The 16467-nt window shown below is 52.7% G+C and overlaps 1 protein-coding gene across 1 annotated transcript; it reads left to right on the plus strand.

Moving 5' to 3' along the window:
* Window positions 1–1785: 1785 nt before the first annotated feature.
* Window positions 1786–13336, plus strand: Rps6ka4 (ribosomal protein S6 kinase A4). The gene is made up of 17 exons (XM_028770954.1): window positions 1786–1884; window positions 1972–2043; window positions 2696–2914; window positions 3009–3124; window positions 4436–4543; window positions 4745–4825; window positions 4898–5001; window positions 5101–5251; window positions 7349–7513; window positions 10092–10220; window positions 10381–10514; window positions 10604–10697; window positions 11002–11175; window positions 11264–11458; window positions 11707–11866; window positions 12012–12175; window positions 12352–13336. The coding sequence occupies exons 1-17, from the start codon at window positions 1830–1832 to the stop codon at window positions 12550–12552; spliced, it is 2322 nt and encodes a 773-aa protein (XP_028626787.1). The 5' UTR covers window positions 1786–1829; the 3' UTR covers window positions 12553–13336.
* Window positions 13337–16467: the final 3131 nt, after the last annotated feature.

Here is a 16467-nt window from a genome sequence, read left to right on the forward strand (position 1 = left end):
TGAGTTTTGCTTGATCTGACTGTGTCTGTGTCCTGGTTCTTCCCTTTTGAAAGTATGTCAGGGACTGGAGAGATGGCTCAGCAGTTAAGAGCACTGACTGATCTTCTAGAGGTCCTGAGTTCAATTCCCAGCAACCATATGGTGGCTCACAACCATCTGTAATGAGATCTGATGCCCTCTTCTGTGTGTCTGAAGACAGCTACAGTGTACTCATAAATAAAATAAATAAATAAATCTTTTTTTGTTTTGTTTGTTTTGTTTGTTTGTTTGTTTGTTTTGGTTTTTTTGAGACAGGGTTTCTCTGTATAGCTCTGGCTGTCCTGGAACTCACTCTGTAGACCAGGCTGGCCTTGAACTCAGAAATCTGTCTGCCTCTGCCTCCCAAGTGCTGGGACTAAAGGCATGTGCTACCTTTTTAAATATTTCAATATCAACATGAGATTTTTAAGGACAAATAAGAAAGGAAAGGTTATGCTTTAACAGAGACAAGTTGACAAAGGGTAAAATGTCATAGTTCTTTGGTCAAACTAGACACCGAGGAAGAGGGAACCTCAGCTGAGAGGTTGCTTCCATCAAATTGGATGGGGCATATTTGAAAAGGCATTTTTTTTTTATTGCTATTGATTATAGGAAGGCCTAAGTCACTGTGAGTGGTACACCCCTAGGGAGATGGGCTTGGGTTATGTAATAAAGCTAGCTGAGCGAGTTAAGGGCTTCGAGTCAGTAAGCAGTGCTCCCCATAAGCAGTGCTCCTCCATGGTCTGCTTCAGTTCTGATCTCCAGGTTCCAGCCTTGAGTCCCTACCTTGACTTCTCTCAGTTATGAACTGTAACCTGTAAACCAAGTAACTGCCCCTCCTCAATCCCCCTTCCCCAAGCTGCTTTCAGTTAGAATGTTTTATCACAGCAACAAAGAAGCAAACTAATACAGGGACAATTAGGCCGGGTGGCAGGATGTGAGTCAGGGCACCTGAGGCTGCCTGAGGGAGGGTGGGGCTCCCTGGGAAAGGTGGAGTGGGGTCCTTGAGCAATCAGCCCTGCAGGCTCCCTCTTTAATTCTTTTTGAAATTACATTTATTTTACATTATGCCATATGTTTGCATTGTATGTAGGTTGCAGGCATTTAGATCTAAGGGCAGCTTTTGGAAGTCGGTTCTTTCTTTCTACCATGTGGAAGGGAACCAGGCATCCAACTCAGATGGTCTCCTTTGGGACAAAAGTAACTTACCCATGTAAAGTGGCTTCGTATTTCTGAAGTGTACTCTCAAGATGCCCATTGCCGGCCCAGCATCAAGAGCCTAGGGCTCCTATGTCCAGGAAATATAAAGATCTCCACGGTATTTGCTGAGCCTCACGAGTGTAACAAGTGGTCCTAAAGAAGAAGGTGGGCTGTGATTTGTGTCAATTGGCTAAGAGGAACAGAAGGGGCAAGGCTGCCACGTGGGAGAGAGGGCTTCATAAGCCCGGGTGGGCAGCCCTCCTCAAATCCTGGGACACAGACCTCTAGTGTCCTCCATATCCTGCTGGACAGACACTTAGCTAGAAGGCTTACTCCAGCTGCAGCCACAGGTCATCCAGAGGCCCTGCAGGGCTCTCACTGGTCCCGGGCCCAGGAGACCCTGCTATGCTCTCAGGCTTCCCACCCGCAGCCCTGCTCCGTCACGTTCCAGCCGCCTGACTCAGGCCGCACGGGGCGGGGAGCCGGGAGGCGGTGCCGGCGCCCGCTCGGCCCCGGAGGCGGCACCAGGAAGCACCCGCCCCGGCCGGAGCCGCCATGTAACCGGCGCCGCCCGGAGCCCCAGCCGCGCGGGCCCCAGCGACCCGCCCGCCATGGGAGACGAGGATGAGGACGAGGGCTGTGCGGTGGAGCTGGAGATCACCGAAGGTGGGTGCCGGATCCCGAGGCGGCTGGCCCGGACGGGTGGTAAGAGCCAGCGACCCGCTGGACTCATTCGCCCCCCTGTGCCCGCAGCCAACCTGACTGGGCATGAAGAGAAGGTGAGCGTGGAGAACTTCGCGCTGCTCAAGGTGCTGGGCACGGGAGGTGAGAAACCGCGTACACTGGGCTAGTGCCCTGGCATGGTGCTTTGGGCCTTCTGCCCGCCCACTCGCCTGGACCTGGGCCTGGTTGCTGGGGAGGTCCCCCCACCCTTTCCCAGCATAGCTCCCCTTGTCCGCCCCGCCCTACCGTACCAGGGTTCCGTGCCCACTTGCAGGGCGTCCACGTTGACAGGACTCTTCTCTGCAAAGTCCTGTGCGTGCATGCCCCCTGCCGCGATTTCCTAGTCTCTCTGGCTTTTGACTCCCCCCCCCCCCAAGAGCTTTGCATAGTTTCTCCCCCTTCTTCCCTTGCGAGCCCCACTCTTGTATTTTGCAAATCCCCCAGTCCGGGTTTGCACATCCCTGCGCTGTCTGGGAGCGCGCCTCTGCCTCCGGTGCCAGCGTTTTCATCTTTTCTCAGCTCTTGATCATCTCAGGTTTGCACGTGCCCCGCCCCCTCCCCGCCCCGCAGGCCTTCTGGAGTTGCAAGCTCCCCAGGCTAGTTTGCACTGCATATTGCTTCTCAGGCTTAACCGAGCGCCGCTCACCTTTTCCTTAGAAGGCTCTGTCAGCCTTTTGCACCCCTCTTCCCACCAGTCTGCACCGCCCTCGCACTTGCAGCCCACCTTCCAACCGCTTGCTTGCTGCTCCCACAGCCTACGGGAAGGTGTTCCTGGTGCGGAAGGCGGGTGGGCACGATGCGGGCAAGCTCTATGCCATGAAGGTGCTACGCAAAGCGGCGTTGGTGCAGCGCGCCAAGACGCAGGAGCATACCCGCACCGAACGCTCGGTGCTGGAGCTGGTGCGCCAGGCACCCTTCCTGGTCACACTGCACTACGCCTTCCAGACGGATGCCAAGCTGCACCTCATCCTGGGTGAGGGCCTGTCATATCTCAGTTTTGGAGGGGGGACGGGAGTTAGGTTAGGCTACTTTGTGGGGGAACATCTCAACTTCTCCTGCACCCCCAGACTATGTGAGCGGTGGTGAGATGTTCACTCACCTCTACCAGCGCCAGTACTTCAAGGAGGCTGAGGTGCGAGTGTATGGGGGAGAGATTGTGCTGGCCCTGGAACATCTGCATAAGGTAAGAGAGGGCCCTGGCTTTTGACTGCTCTCTGGGGACTGCTCTGAACCTAATGAGGGGCTTCCTGTTTCAGGGGTGGCCTGGGCGGGGACCTTGAAACAACTGCTTGCCTTGGCCTCCGGGCATGAAACAGCACTACTTGGAAGGGTCTTCTGCTGACAACCTCCTGGAAGGGGTTTTCCTCTAACAGGAACTTAAGCTAACCTTCATTGGACTTCCTTAAGTGGTAACCTCAGACCTCAGTCCCCAGGCCTCTGAAATGGGGCTTTTTGTTCACACTCTTGGAGGTCTTGGGGACTGTGCAGACGACGTCTCACTTTATCCTTTGGTGGCCCTTCTTGATTCCCTTCTTATTTGTTTTTATTTTGTGTGTGTGTGTGGTGTGTGTGGTGTGTGTGTATGTGTGTGTAGTGTGTGTATGTGTGTTTGGGGTGTGTGTGGTGTGTGTATGTGTGTGTGGTGTGTGTATGTGTGTGTGTTTGGGGTGTGTGTCTGTGTGTGTGGTGTGTGTGATGTGTGTGGGGTGTGTGTGTGTGGTGTGTGTTTGGGGTGTGTTTGGAGTGTGTGTGTCTAGTGTGTGTGGTGTATGTGTGTGTGTGGTGTGTGTGTGTAGTGTGTAGATGCATATGTCCCAGAGCACATATGTGGGTCAGATTCTGTGACATTAATGATCTTCCACCCTTACATGGGTTCTGGGGATCAATCTCAGATTGTCAGCACTCTGTCTGCTGAGCCATCTCGGTGGCCCCTTGTTTAAACTTTTCCCTTAGCCGTTTCATGTAGCCCAAACTGGCTTTGAAATTCCTAAGTAGTCAAGAATGACCTTGAACTTCTGATCCTGCACCCCCTGTCTCTTTGAAACTGAAAGTACAGGCTTGTCCATCACACCCAGTTTTGTGGGATGCTGGGGCTCCAGCCCAGGGCCTCATGCTAGGCACTTTGCTAACCAATCCCACCCAGCCCCAGAACTCATGTTTTTCTCTTTTCTCTCTTTCTTCCTGTTCTTCTTCATTCATTTGTTTTGTTTTGAGGGTCTTACCCTGTAGCCCAGCTCTCCTGGTAATCGCTGACTAGCCTAGGCTGGCCTCCTGCCGTAGCCTCCTGTGTACCAGGATGGCAGGCGTGAGCTTACATGCCTGGATCCAGTGGCTTTTCTTATCTAATAACTAGCTCTGCCCTGGCTTCATCCTGCCCTGGAGATCACCCTGCAGGCTAAAGCTCTTCAGGGCATCTCTTTATCCTAAGTGGGGACCCGCAGGGCTGTAGGGTGTCTGTCAGGGTGGCACTCACCGTCCCATCTGCTCCTGCCAGCTGGGCATCATCTATCGGGACCTGAAGCTGGAGAACGTCTTACTTGACTCGGAAGGTCACATCGTCCTCACAGACTTTGGGCTGAGCAAGGAGTTCCTGACCGAGGAGGTGAGTGGACAGCAAGCTCGGCCCATGGTGCTCCCAGCCAGGCCTTTGACCTGCTCCCTCTGTATCAGAGTGGCCGGGTACCAAGGTTTCCACTGTTTTCCCAGCATCTTCTAAAGTTGAGCAAGTTCTGCTCTAAGCCTTTAGGGCCTTTGGGGTAGGGGTGAAGTTAAGGTATCCAAATGGGTCCTCTTGGCTTCTCAGAAAGAGCGGACCTTCTCCTTCTGTGGCACAATTGAGTACATGGCTCCTGAAATCATCCGAAGCAAGGCTGGACATGGCAAGGTGGGTTGTCAGGGTGAAGGTGGCAGGGGTGGGGCTAGTACACAAGGCCTTCACTCTGGCCCTGCCCCATAGGCCGTGGACTGGTGGAGCCTGGGTATCCTGCTCTTCGAGCTGCTGACAGGGGCCTCACCCTTCACATTGGAGGGAGAGAGGAACACTCAGGCTGAGGTGTCTCGGTAAGTTGTACAGGTCATGGAGGGCTGAGGACTATACGGCCTGCCTGGGCTGGGCTGGGAGGGGGCTTGCTTCCCCTGACACCCCACCCATCCTCCCAGACGGATCTTGAAGTGCTCCCCTCCCTTCCCCCTCCGGATTGGGCCTGTGGCACAGGACCTGCTACAGCGGCTGCTGTGCAAGGACCCCAAGAAGAGGTTGGGCGCAGGTCCCCAGGGTGCGCAGGAAGTCAAGAATCACCCCTTTTTCCAGGTGAGGCTTTAACCTATGACCTCATAGATCCTTTACCTCTGAAGGCCGGGCTGCAGCATGTGGAACACAAACCTATTTCATCTTTTCTGATGTCACACACAATAAGGGGTCAAAGGGCAGAACATGCAGACTCCACTCCTTAGGACTCTCTCACTGGGCAGCTCCGGGGGAATGTGTGAACCGGCACGGAGCCTTCACATTTGACCTCACTGTGTGGTTTTTCCTAGCCTTTGTCTTCTGTTTATATATGGGCATCAGATTTACCATCTATCTGACATGGCAACAAGAGCATCCATTTGTAGGTATTTCCTGTGGCCAGGATCCCACAGGATCCTGTGGGATTCCACAGGATCTCCTGTGCTGGGATCCCAGCCTTGGAGGGCCCCCAGGGTTACTCTCAGACCAGAGTCCTCCTCTCCCGGGCCAGCATGGCTCAGGTAAAGGCATGGGCAGGAGTAGTACCCAGAATGAAGCTGACCAGGGTCCACTTCCTTCAGGGAATTTCTGGAACACTCCCAATCTCAGACTGCATGCTGGGAGAGTGCTCACCTGTCATCCTGCAGAGGCTCCAAGATATTTGAGGCTTGACACTTGAAACTGGTGTTCTCTCCCTTCTGCCCTTTCTTTGGACTAGATCATTGGAGGCTACTGCACATACACACTTATCTGACACTGCACACATATAAACACACATACATACATATGTGCACATATGATGGGGTGGTGGTGGGGAGAAGCTTCTTCTTACATGAAAGAAATCCAGACCAGGTTGTCTTTGAGAATCCAAGCACTCTCCCCTCCCCCTTCTTGTTCCTCCATATTTAGATATGGCATCCATTTCTAGGGTTGCTTTGTGACTCCAAAGGGATGACTATGTAGACTGTTTCCCAGGAAGGAAGTAGGAGGAGGAAGGGCAGGGTTTGCAAGTTTCTCACCTTCCCTTCAAGGTGCTTTTCTAGGCTCCACCTGACAGTATTTGCTTGCAAGCTATTGGGCACAAACCAGCTACAAGGAAGTGTCTGCATTGGGATTATGGTGCTAAAATGGATGCTGGCAGAAGCCTGGTTAGTCCTGTCACATTAGCTTAAACATGTAAAAGGGCAGGTGCTCGCTCCCACAAGGGAGGACAACTTGTAGGAATCCGTTTTTTCCTTCCACTGTGTGTATTTCAGGGAGCATGCTCAGGCTGTCAGGCTTGGGGGTGAGTGCCCTCATCCAGAGAGCAGTCTCACCTGCCCCTTTAGTGTCCTTGTCATTAGGAGTATCGATTCTCTAGTCACTGGTCCCCGTGTCACGTGGTAATTTACAAATACATAGGTTGCAGAATAGCTAAGGAAGGGTTAAAGAGGCTTCCCTGCTGAGGTCTTTCTGAAGGCACTGAGCAGATGCAGGGCCAGGCAACAGGCTGCTTCCAGCCCATCTGAAGTGGATTGAATGTCACTGAAGGAGAAGCTGTGCAGGAGCTTGAGGGACAGGCAGGAGTCATCCAGGAAAGCTGTGGCATCTTTCCTGGATGAGGTTGTCATCCATGACCCAGTGACTAGTTAGCCCGCCAGCCAGAGTGTGGTCTTTTCACAGTCCCAGGGGAAAGACTTCCTTTAGGTGTGATATGCTCAAGCGTCTGATTTTCCTGACATCCCACCAGGGTCTCAGCCTCCCTATGTAGCTGAGGATGACCTTGCGGTTCTGATTCTCCTGCCTCCACTCCCCAGTTTTAGGATCATGGGCATGCCCAGTTTATGCATTCTGAGGATCAGACCAGGGTTCTGTGCACACCTAGGGAAGCACAGCACCGCCCAAGCTTCGCCCTCAGCTCACGGCTTGCTTTATTTCCAGGTGTCCTTATTTATGACATACAAATATTTATCAGCTTGTGCCTCTGGCTGTGCTGGCAGATGGCAGTTGTTTACTTGTATAAACGAGATGTAATGTTCATTCTTTCTCAGCAGTTAGACTCAAGATGGAGTAACTCACATCAAGGCTGTGTCATTATAAAGTAGTCATTTAAGGTTAGGCACAGCCTGAAAGGTTCTGCTCCATACCACAGAGGAAGCAGAGTAGATCAGATTGTTCTCACCTCTCACCCTTCCTCCGCAGGGTCTAGATTGGGTTGCTCTGGCTGCCAGAAAGATCCCAGCCCCATTCCGGCCCCAGATCCGCTCAGAGCTGGATGTGGGGAATTTTGCGGAGGAATTCACTCGGCTGGAGCCTGTCTACTCCCCTGCTGGCAGCCCTCCACCTGGGGACCCTAGGATCTTTCAGGTGAGTGGGAGCCCACAAGACCCCAGATGAGTAGATGCAGGACACTGTCGCCTGCTTCAGTCCTGCTGGCAAAGTCACTGCACAGACCCTGGGTTTCTCTGAGGACACATCTCCCCAGACTTTTCCACTTCCTAGGGGTGCCTGATGTTGTCAGTTACAGAAGTCACCATAGCTGTGTTTGACGGCTTCGAATTTCATACTAACACCTGCTCACCCTTTTCAAACTTTTGTTCATTTGTGATTTACTTGTTTATTATGTGCATAGGAATTTTGTCTGCTTGTATGTTTCTGCACCATGAGCATGCCTGGTGCTCAAGGCGGTCAGAAGAGGATGCCAGATCCCTTGGGACTGCATTGCAGACAGTTGTGAGCTACCATGTTGGTGCTGGGAATCAAACTCAGGTCCTCTGGAAGACCAGCCAGGGCTCTTAACTGCTGAGCCATTTGTCCAGCCCTGTTTCCCCTTTATATACTGGGGATTAAACATAAGGCCTTACTTGTGCTGTGGAATGTTCTGCCACTGAGTCATGCCACTAATCTCTTTAATTTTGAGACATGGTCTTGATGAGTTGCCTAGGCTGGCCTTGAACTTTCTACCTTACTGCTTCAGTCTCCCAAATAGCTGAATTACAGGTCAGTGCCTCCAGGCCTGACTTTTCATTTCCTTTCCATTCCACCATTTCCTTGTTATCTAAAAATATTGCTGTAGATCTAGAGTGATTACTCAACAGTTAAGAACTCTGGCTGCTCTTGCAAATGACAGGAGTTCAATTCCCAGCACCCACAACCATCTGCAACTCTAAGTTCTAGGGGATATGATGCCCTCTTCTGGCCTCAGAGGGCACTGCACAAATGTGGTGACTAGACATGCATGCAGGCAAAACACCTGCATATAGAATAAATAAACTGAAAAATACTGCTTTAAATTGTTAAGGGCAGAGGATGTAGATCTGTTGGCAGGACAGCTTACTCTGCATATGTGAAGTTTGGGTTTAGTTCCAGCACTGCATAAGCCGGGTTGCTACTGCCACCTGTAATCCCAGCACTCAGGAAGCAGAGGCAAGAAGACCAGGAGTTTAGGGTCATCCTTAGCTACATATGGAGTTTTGAGGCTAGCCTGGGATATATGAGACTCAGTCTCAAAGATTATTAATAATTTTCAAAATTGCTAAGTGGGCACTTGGGAGACATGCTATGGTATAACCATAGCCCAGGACACTTGCGTAGAAACTCAGGGCTGTGTGGTAAGGCTTGGCATCCAGGGCCCAGGGTGATATGGTTCTGAGCCAGCTGCTTATCAGTCTCCTACCTGATGTTCCATACAGAACCACTGCCCGTTCTAGAGGCTCCCAGGCACACCTCTATGTTGCCCCAGAGCAGTCAACTGGCAAGCTCTGCACTGGTTCAAACCACCTGGCTCTCTGGGACTTCCTTTCCTGTGCACTGCCTTTGATCCCAGCACCCGCTACTGAGCAATTTGACATGACTGGTCTGGAAGACCCCAGGGATTGGGATTAATCTCTGTGTCTCTCAGGCTTAGGCTCAGGTCCAGCCTGTAGAACATAGTTTAAACATATTAAATAAAAATGGAACAATATTGAGTATGATGGACCCAGCCAATTATGATGGTGTTACACTGGGCATCCCAGCACCCAGAGGGTTGAGCCCGTATAATGTGGTCTGGGCACTGGGAATGAACCAGTGACCTTAACAGGAGAAAGTACTACCCATGTGGAGTCTGGTTTAAAGAAACCAATAGTGCCACATGGTAATGTACACCTGTAATCCTAGCACTGGGATACTGAGGCAGGAGGACAGATCTGAGTTTGAGATCAGCCTGGGGTACTTAGTGAGTACCAGGCCATCAAAGGCTACATAATATGACCCTGTCTCAAAACAAAGCAAAAACTGGCCAGTGGTGGTACAGGCCTTTAATCTCAGCACTCAGGAGGCACAGCCAGTGGGATCTCTGTGAATTCAGACCAGCCTGGTCTACACAGCAAGACCCTGCCACAAAACAAATTAACAAACCCAAACAACAACAACAACAACAACAAAAACAAAACAGTAACAACAACAGAACTTTGAAATTACAAGGATGCGGGTCTATACGAAAGGCAGAGAGTGGCTTTCGGTTCTCTTTGCCTTTCCTTGGTGCCCCTTCCCCTCACAGTGGCCGCTGAGGTCTGGCTTGAAAAGGTAGAGAGTTGTTTTCTCTCCCTTAGCAGGTATTGATGAATTATCCTAAGCTAAGTGTGTATGACAACAGGTGGAGCCCTTGTGTACAGTCTTGGGGCACTAGTCTGTGCTAGGTACTTTTCGGGTAGAAGCCTGCCACTGTGAGGAGAGAAGTGTGGACGTCACACACAAGGAGGGTAGGCATGACCCCACATGATCATAAACATCACAACCATAAATGGAATAAAGTGTCCACACAGGCTGTGTGAGCCCAGGTGTAGGAATGCCCCTAACTGTCCTTCTGAGGATGAACTCAGCCCTCAGCACTAAGGTGCACAGCAGCCCCGCCCACGGGCACCGCCCCCACCACGGGCACCCACCCCCACACTCATCTTTGCAGGGATACTCCTTCGTGGCTCCGTCCATCCTCTTTGACCACAACAATGCAGTGATGGCTGATGTGCTGGCGGCACCTGGTGCTGGGCACAGGCCGGGCAGGGCAGCTGTTGCCAGGAGTGCCATGATGCAGGTGTGCTGGTCTGGTGGAGGTAGTATTGGCTTTGTTGGAGTCCTCTGGGTTGGGGGACTCTGGCCTGGTTCTACCGGTTGCTGGTAGTATGATTTGGGTGTAGGAAGGCCGTCGGCCATGACACTTCCATAAGAATCTAATGGGCCCTCTTTACCTCCAGGACTCACCTTTCTTCCAGCAGTATGAGCTGGACCTTCGGGAGCCAGCGCTGGGACAGGGCAGCTTCTCTGTGTGTCGGCGGTGTCGCCAGCGCCAGAGCGGCCAGGAGTTTGCTGTCAAGATCCTCAGCCGCAGGTGGGAGCCGGCTGTGGGCAAAGCCCTCCAAAGAGGGCTAGGGATAAGGACCCAGGAGGCCATTGTAACCCCTCCTGCCTTGTCCCCAGGCTGGAGGAGAACACTCAGCGAGAGGTGGCTGCCCTTCGCCTGTGCCAGTCACACCCCAACGTGGTGAACCTGCATGAGGTGCTTCATGACCAGGTGACCAACGCTTGTTAGGGACAGCCCATGGAGTGGGGGATGGTAGAGAAGAGAGACCCCAGAAGTGGGATCTGAGGAGTATAGGGCCTGAGGACTGGGGGACACTGTTGAAGATGGAGCCGGAAAGGAATGTGAGGAGGGTACTCAGGAAGGGGGGGCTTATGGGGTAGGGGGTGGTTAAACTTGGATAAAAAATGAGGTCCTGAAAAGCTGTTAGTTTGGGGGGTGGCGTTTCCAGGAATATGGGGCTTCCGAGATACCTGGGCGGGCAGATAGTGGCAGTGAGCCCCCTCGCCTTCCGCAGTTACACACCTATCTGGTCCTGGAGTTGCTGCGGGGCGGGGAGCTGCTGGAGCACATCCGCAAGAAGCGGCTCTTCAGTGAGTCGGAGGCCAGTCAGATCCTTCGGAGCTTGGTATCGGCCGTGAGCTTCATGCACGAGGAGGCAGGCGTGGTGCACCGCGACCTGAAACCCGAGGTGGGTGCGGAACCCGAGCTGTGCAGCAGGACTGCCTGGCACCTGTGCTGGGCCCTGCTCCTGACTGTCTCCCGCCTCCCTCCGGTAGAACATCTTATACGCAGACGACACGCCCGGGGCCCCGGTGAAGATCATCGACTTCGGGTTCGCGCGACTGCGGCCCCAAAGCCCGGCGGGGCCTATGCAGACGCCTTGCTTCACACTGCAGTACGCTGCACCCGAGCTGCTGGCACAGCAGGGCTACGACGAGTCCTGCGATCTTTGGAGCCTGGGTGTCATTTTGGTAAGGTTCTCGGGGGAGCTGGGGTCAATTTTCCTGATGGTCAGCTCGAGGCAGGGGACAAGGTCTGTTAGTAGAGGTAGCGCGTCTTTGAGACCAGGATGCAAAGCAGGGTCCCTCTGCGATACTGGGATTGAGGGTCCATCACTTCTGGGTCCCTGTAGTGAGAGGGTGGTGGCGCTGTGGGTGGGTGAGGGTGCACCCTCCCCCCTTGCAGCCTGGACTGGTCTCACTTCTTTATCTCCTCCTAGTACATGATGCTGTCTGGCCAGGTTCCCTTCCAAGGGGCCTCCGGCCAGGGCGGACAGAGCCAGGCAGCTGAGATTATGTGCAAGATCCGTGAAGGGCGCTTCTCACTGGACGGGGAAGCCTGGCAAGGTGTGTCGGAGGAAGCCAAGGAGCTGGTCCGAGGTGCGGAGCTGAAGGACTTGGGAGCATGGTTAGGGAGGGAAGGTCATGCGGTTATGTATGTGAGGCAGGCGAATCCCCCGGATCAGGGACAGGTACAGGAGCAGAGTGAGTCTCCTTTCCCAGCATGCCCCTGCCTTACCACCAGGGCTACTGACAGTGGACCCCGCCAAGCGACTGAAGCTGGAGGGGCTGCGTTGCAGCTCGTGGCTTCAGGACGGCAGCGCACGCTCCTCGCCCCCGCTCCGCACGCCGGATGTGCTGGAGTCCTCTGGGCCCGCAGTGCGCTCCGGGCTCAATGCGACTTTCATGGTAAGGGGCGGGCCGCTGGTAGGCGGAGCCCGCCTTTGATGGGTTAGGGGTTCCGGACCTCTGGAGGCTGGAGGCCTGGGGCTTGTAGATCTGGGCACTGTGGGAATGTACTCCTAGGCGAGGATTAGCAAACCCAAATCTGGCGGGGTAGGGACATTCATTCTCTCCTTTCCCAGGCGTTCAATCGAGGCAAGCGTGAGGGCTTCTTTCTGAAGAGTGTGGAGAATGCGCCTCTGGCCAAGAGGCGCAAGCAGAAGCTTCGGAGCGCGGCCGCCTCCTGCCGAGGCTCCCCAGTGCCTGCCTCCTCCGGTCGTCTACCAGCCTCTGCCGCCAAGGGGACAACTCGCCGAGCCAACGGCCCTTTGTCCCCTTCCTAGCTCCCGCCACTGTGACCCCCTTCCCTTTAAGAGCTCTGATCCAGGAGCCTGGTGCTGCCACCAGGCTTTTGCCAGCGGCTCCCACTCTGATCCCCAGGAATTGCCCTCCCCTCCACACCCACTTCCAGACAGAGCAGAAGTATTTTTATAAGCAGAGATTTTTTTTTTTAATGTCTTACCAGATAAGAGTTGAGGACATAGGGAAGCAAATGGCCTGAGCAAAGTAGGGTTTGAGGCTCCCCTCCCCGCTCCCATTGCTGCCTCATCAGGAGAGAAAAGGCCCCTTCCAGGGGCTACTCTGCTAAGAAATGGCGTCCTATCCTGTCCCAAAGTACACAGTTGCCATGGGGAAGAAATCAGGATCCCCATTCCTGTGCTTCCCTGGGACTTTGCCCCTAGGAGGGGATACCCACCAATGTCACTTTATAGACTGAGTGCAATGATGCCCACCAAAGACCTATGTTGGGAATGAGAGAGAGAGAGAGAGAGAGAGAGAGAGAGAGAGAGAGAGAGAGAGAGAGAGAGACCGAGACCCTGAGGGACCTCTAGAGCATTTCTGAGATACATCACTTTTGTGTGACAGGCTTCTTCCCTAGTGGGGCTAAGGAAGGAGGTGGGTGCTCCCCAAAGGGAGCCCCTTTCTCACTCACCCATTCTGCCTGGGCACAGCTGCTTTTGGCTGCAGGTGGAGCCTTGGGGTTCTGGGCTGGGCATCCACAGTCACTGCCTCAGCCCCTCTAGGCTGTGCCTTTGACTTTAAAATAAAACTCCATCCAGTGCTGCATGTGGATCAGTGGGTTTTGTTCATGGAGAGGGTGTCTGGAGCCAGAGTTGGAGGGACAGGTAGACCTTTGAAAGGGTGTCAGGAAGACAGTCACTTAGCTGTGTGTTGGTGTGTACCTGTGTATGCAGGTATGCATGCATGTGTGTGTTTGTGTGTGTAGCCCTCAGGTCCTAGTAGCTCATCCTTCCTCCATTGCTCTCCCGCCTTAATTAATTAATTAATTCCAAAACAGGGTTTTTTTCTGTGTAGGCCTGGCTGTCCTAGAACTTGTTCTGTAGAGTAGCCTGGCCTTGAACTCACAGAGATCCAGAGATCTGTCTGTCTCTGCTTCTCAAGTGCTGGGACTAAAAGCAGGTGTGCTGTCCCTCCCTCAGCTAATTAATTTTAAGACAGGTTCTCTACATAGCACTGGCTGTCCTAGAACTCAGTATGTAGGTCAGGTTGGCCTCAAACTCATAGAGATACATCTGCCTCCATTTCCCAGATGCTGGCATTAAAGGTGTGCACCACCAGCCGGGTGGTGGTGGCGCACGCCTTTAATCCCAGCACTTGGGAGGCAGAGGCAGGCGGATTTCTGAGTTCGAGGCCAGCCTGGTCTACAGAGTGAGTTCCAGGACAGCCAGGGCTACACAGAAAAACCCTGTCTCGAAAAACAAAAAAACAAAACAAAAGAAAAAGGTGTGCACCACCTAGGTGAGCTCCCATCTTTATTTTTTGAGACAGTGTCTCTCACTGATCCTGAGCTGATCTGCCGGGCAGGCTCCCACACCTGGCTTTTGTGTGGGTTTTGGGATTCCAACTCCTGTCCTCCTACTGTAGGCACTTTACGGACTGACTTAACTCCCCAGGCCCATCAGTTTGTTTCATTTGCATGTGTATGCCTGTTTACATTAACATAGGAGCACAAAGGTTCAGGTGTGGGTGTGCCTTTGTGCAGAAAACCAAGGTTGACGTTGGGAGCCTTCCTCACTGAATCCAGAGATTGCAGAGGGGGCTGGGTTAGCCAGCCAACTCACTCCAGAGACCCCTACGTAGCCTTCTGGGCCACCATGCCTGTCCCACATTTAATGGATCCTGGGGATTGTAATTTACTCAGCTAAGCTCCTTTCTCCTAATCCTACCCTCCACTAGCCCAGGCTGTTTTGGAACTCACTATGTAGTTGAGGATTACCCGGGCCTGGGATGCCTTCGCCACCTGCTTCCTCTTCCTGAGTGTGTTCACCACCACGATCTGCCTGATGCTTCACACATGCTAGGAAAGCACTCAGCCATCTCCTGGGCCTTAAAAAAAAAAAAGTCTGATTCCCCCTTATTTTTACTTTATGTGTAGGGTGTTCCAACTTGTATGCCTGTGGACCACGTGCATGCACTGCCATCTGAACGCAGTGGGGGCCAGATCCCCCTGGAATTGCAGTCATAAAACAGCGGTGAGCCACTGTGTGGGTGCTGGGAATCAAACCCAGGTCCCCTAGAAGAGCAGTAGGTGCTCTTCACCTCAGAGCCATGTCTCCAGCCCTGCTCTGGAGGTTTTTTGACAAAGCCAAACTCATCTCATGTATGGGTCTCAGAAGCTCTGGCCAGGTTTGAGACTAGTAGACAATACAACTTTAACTTAAGCAAAAAATACAAACCCATTTTAGGCTCTTGAAACTATGAACTGGACTCAACTTCTGGCTAGGCCTGATTGGGTAAAAACAGTGCTCTGGATCATGTTTCCCCATGCTCCCTCTTCATTGGGCCTTCGGCAGTACTTGGACCTGGAAAATTCCTTAAAGCAGTGGTTCTTAACCTTCTTAATGCTGTGACCCTTTACTACAGTTTGTTTAATACATTTAATACCTCCAACCATAAAATTATTTTCGTTGCTACTTCCTAACTGTAATTTTTCTACTGTTAGGAATCATAATGTATCTGTGTTTTCTGATGGTCTTAGGTGACCCCTGTGAAAGAGTCATTCAACACCCCCAAAGGGTCATGACCCACACACAGGTTGAGAATTGCCTTAAGGCAGGATGGGGCCCAGCAAGCTCTGGCTACAGACTGAAATCAGGTGACAGGGTCTTAGGAAGTCTGGAGCTGCACTCTATTGGATGCTGTTAAGTCATGTGCTCATCCTGAGCTAATCATTTTAGAATGCCATTGGCTGACTGGCTTATGGCTGTGGTGAGTTGATTAGCTATGGACCTGACTTGGCCTTTCAAGGCTCCTTGGATGGAGAGTAGGAGACTAAGCAGCTTCTTTAGTGACCTATCAGTGGTGAGAGCAGCCTCCTCTCAGTGCAATGATACTCATTTCTGGGGCAGCTATGTCTGAGCATCCTTGCTGTGCATGGCTATGCTGTCCCAGCCTTGTCTGGACCACTTCTTCCCTGCTTCCTGACTGTGCTGTGGAACTGTGAGGCAGACCTTCCTGCTACGTTGATCTCTGAGAGGCGGTGGCACCTGAATGTCTGGAAATGGGAGTGGGGTTCCTGGACTTTCCAATGTCAGGGTGAAGCTAGGCAGGTCTTAGAGGCAGGGCTGCTGGTATGGGTGGTTGGCATCCTTAGCGAATGCACCTCTGGGTGCTGTGGACTGCTCAGCTGTGTCCCCCTCCTAGTGCTCTGGAAGGGTAGGGAGAGTTCCTTGGAAATGAACTTTCTGTAATTCTGACTCTTATGTTGTTGGTTGTTGATTCTGTGACATGAACGAGCCACCCAATAGTCCAGGCTTCCCTGTTCATCAGAAACAGTAGCTTGGGAATCAGCAGGTATCAGTTTGTGAACACCCAGCCACCAAGTGTTCATTGGGTTCTTCCAGTGTGCAGGGCCCTTCCTGTGTACTGAAAGTGGGAGTCTCATTTAAGACAGAAAAATGGGGCTTTCCATGCCTTTAATCCTGCCTGGGACCCAGGAGGGAGAGAGGCAGACAGATCTCTATGACTTTGAGGCCAGTAAGTTCCCTGACAGCCAGGGCTATGTGGAAAAACACGGGGGGTAGTGGTGGTGGTGGTGGTATATAGTTGATAAAACAGATGTGGTGGTACACACTAATAATCCCTGCACTTAGGAGGTGAATTGGAGGCAAGGAGGATCAGGAGTTCGAGGTCATCCTTGGTCATCCTTGGCTACACAGCAAATTCAAGGTGATGCT

The sequence above is a fragment of the Grammomys surdaster genome, unplaced genomic scaffold (genome assembly GCF_004785775.1).
Source record: "Grammomys surdaster isolate TR1022 unplaced genomic scaffold, NIH_TR_1.0 205, whole genome shotgun sequence".
Taxonomy (NCBI): Eukaryota; Metazoa; Chordata; class Mammalia; order Rodentia; family Muridae; genus Grammomys; species Grammomys surdaster.

What these genes read in the sequence shown, in the direction of transcription:
- Rps6ka4 (XM_028770954.1), top strand. Translation starts at nt 1,830, where the DNA reads ATGGGAGACGAGGATGAGGACGAGGGCTGTGCGGTGGAGCTGGAGATC. An exon ending in GGGACCCTAGGATCTTTCAG is followed by an intron (nt 7,514 to 10,091) that starts GTGAGTGGGAGC and finishes TCATCTTTGCAG; the next exon opens with GGATACTCCTTCGTGGCTCC. An exon ending in CCAGGAGTGCCATGATGCAG is followed by an intron (nt 10,221 to 10,380) that starts GTGTGCTGGTCT and finishes CTTTACCTCCAG; the next exon opens with GACTCACCTTTCTTCCAGCA.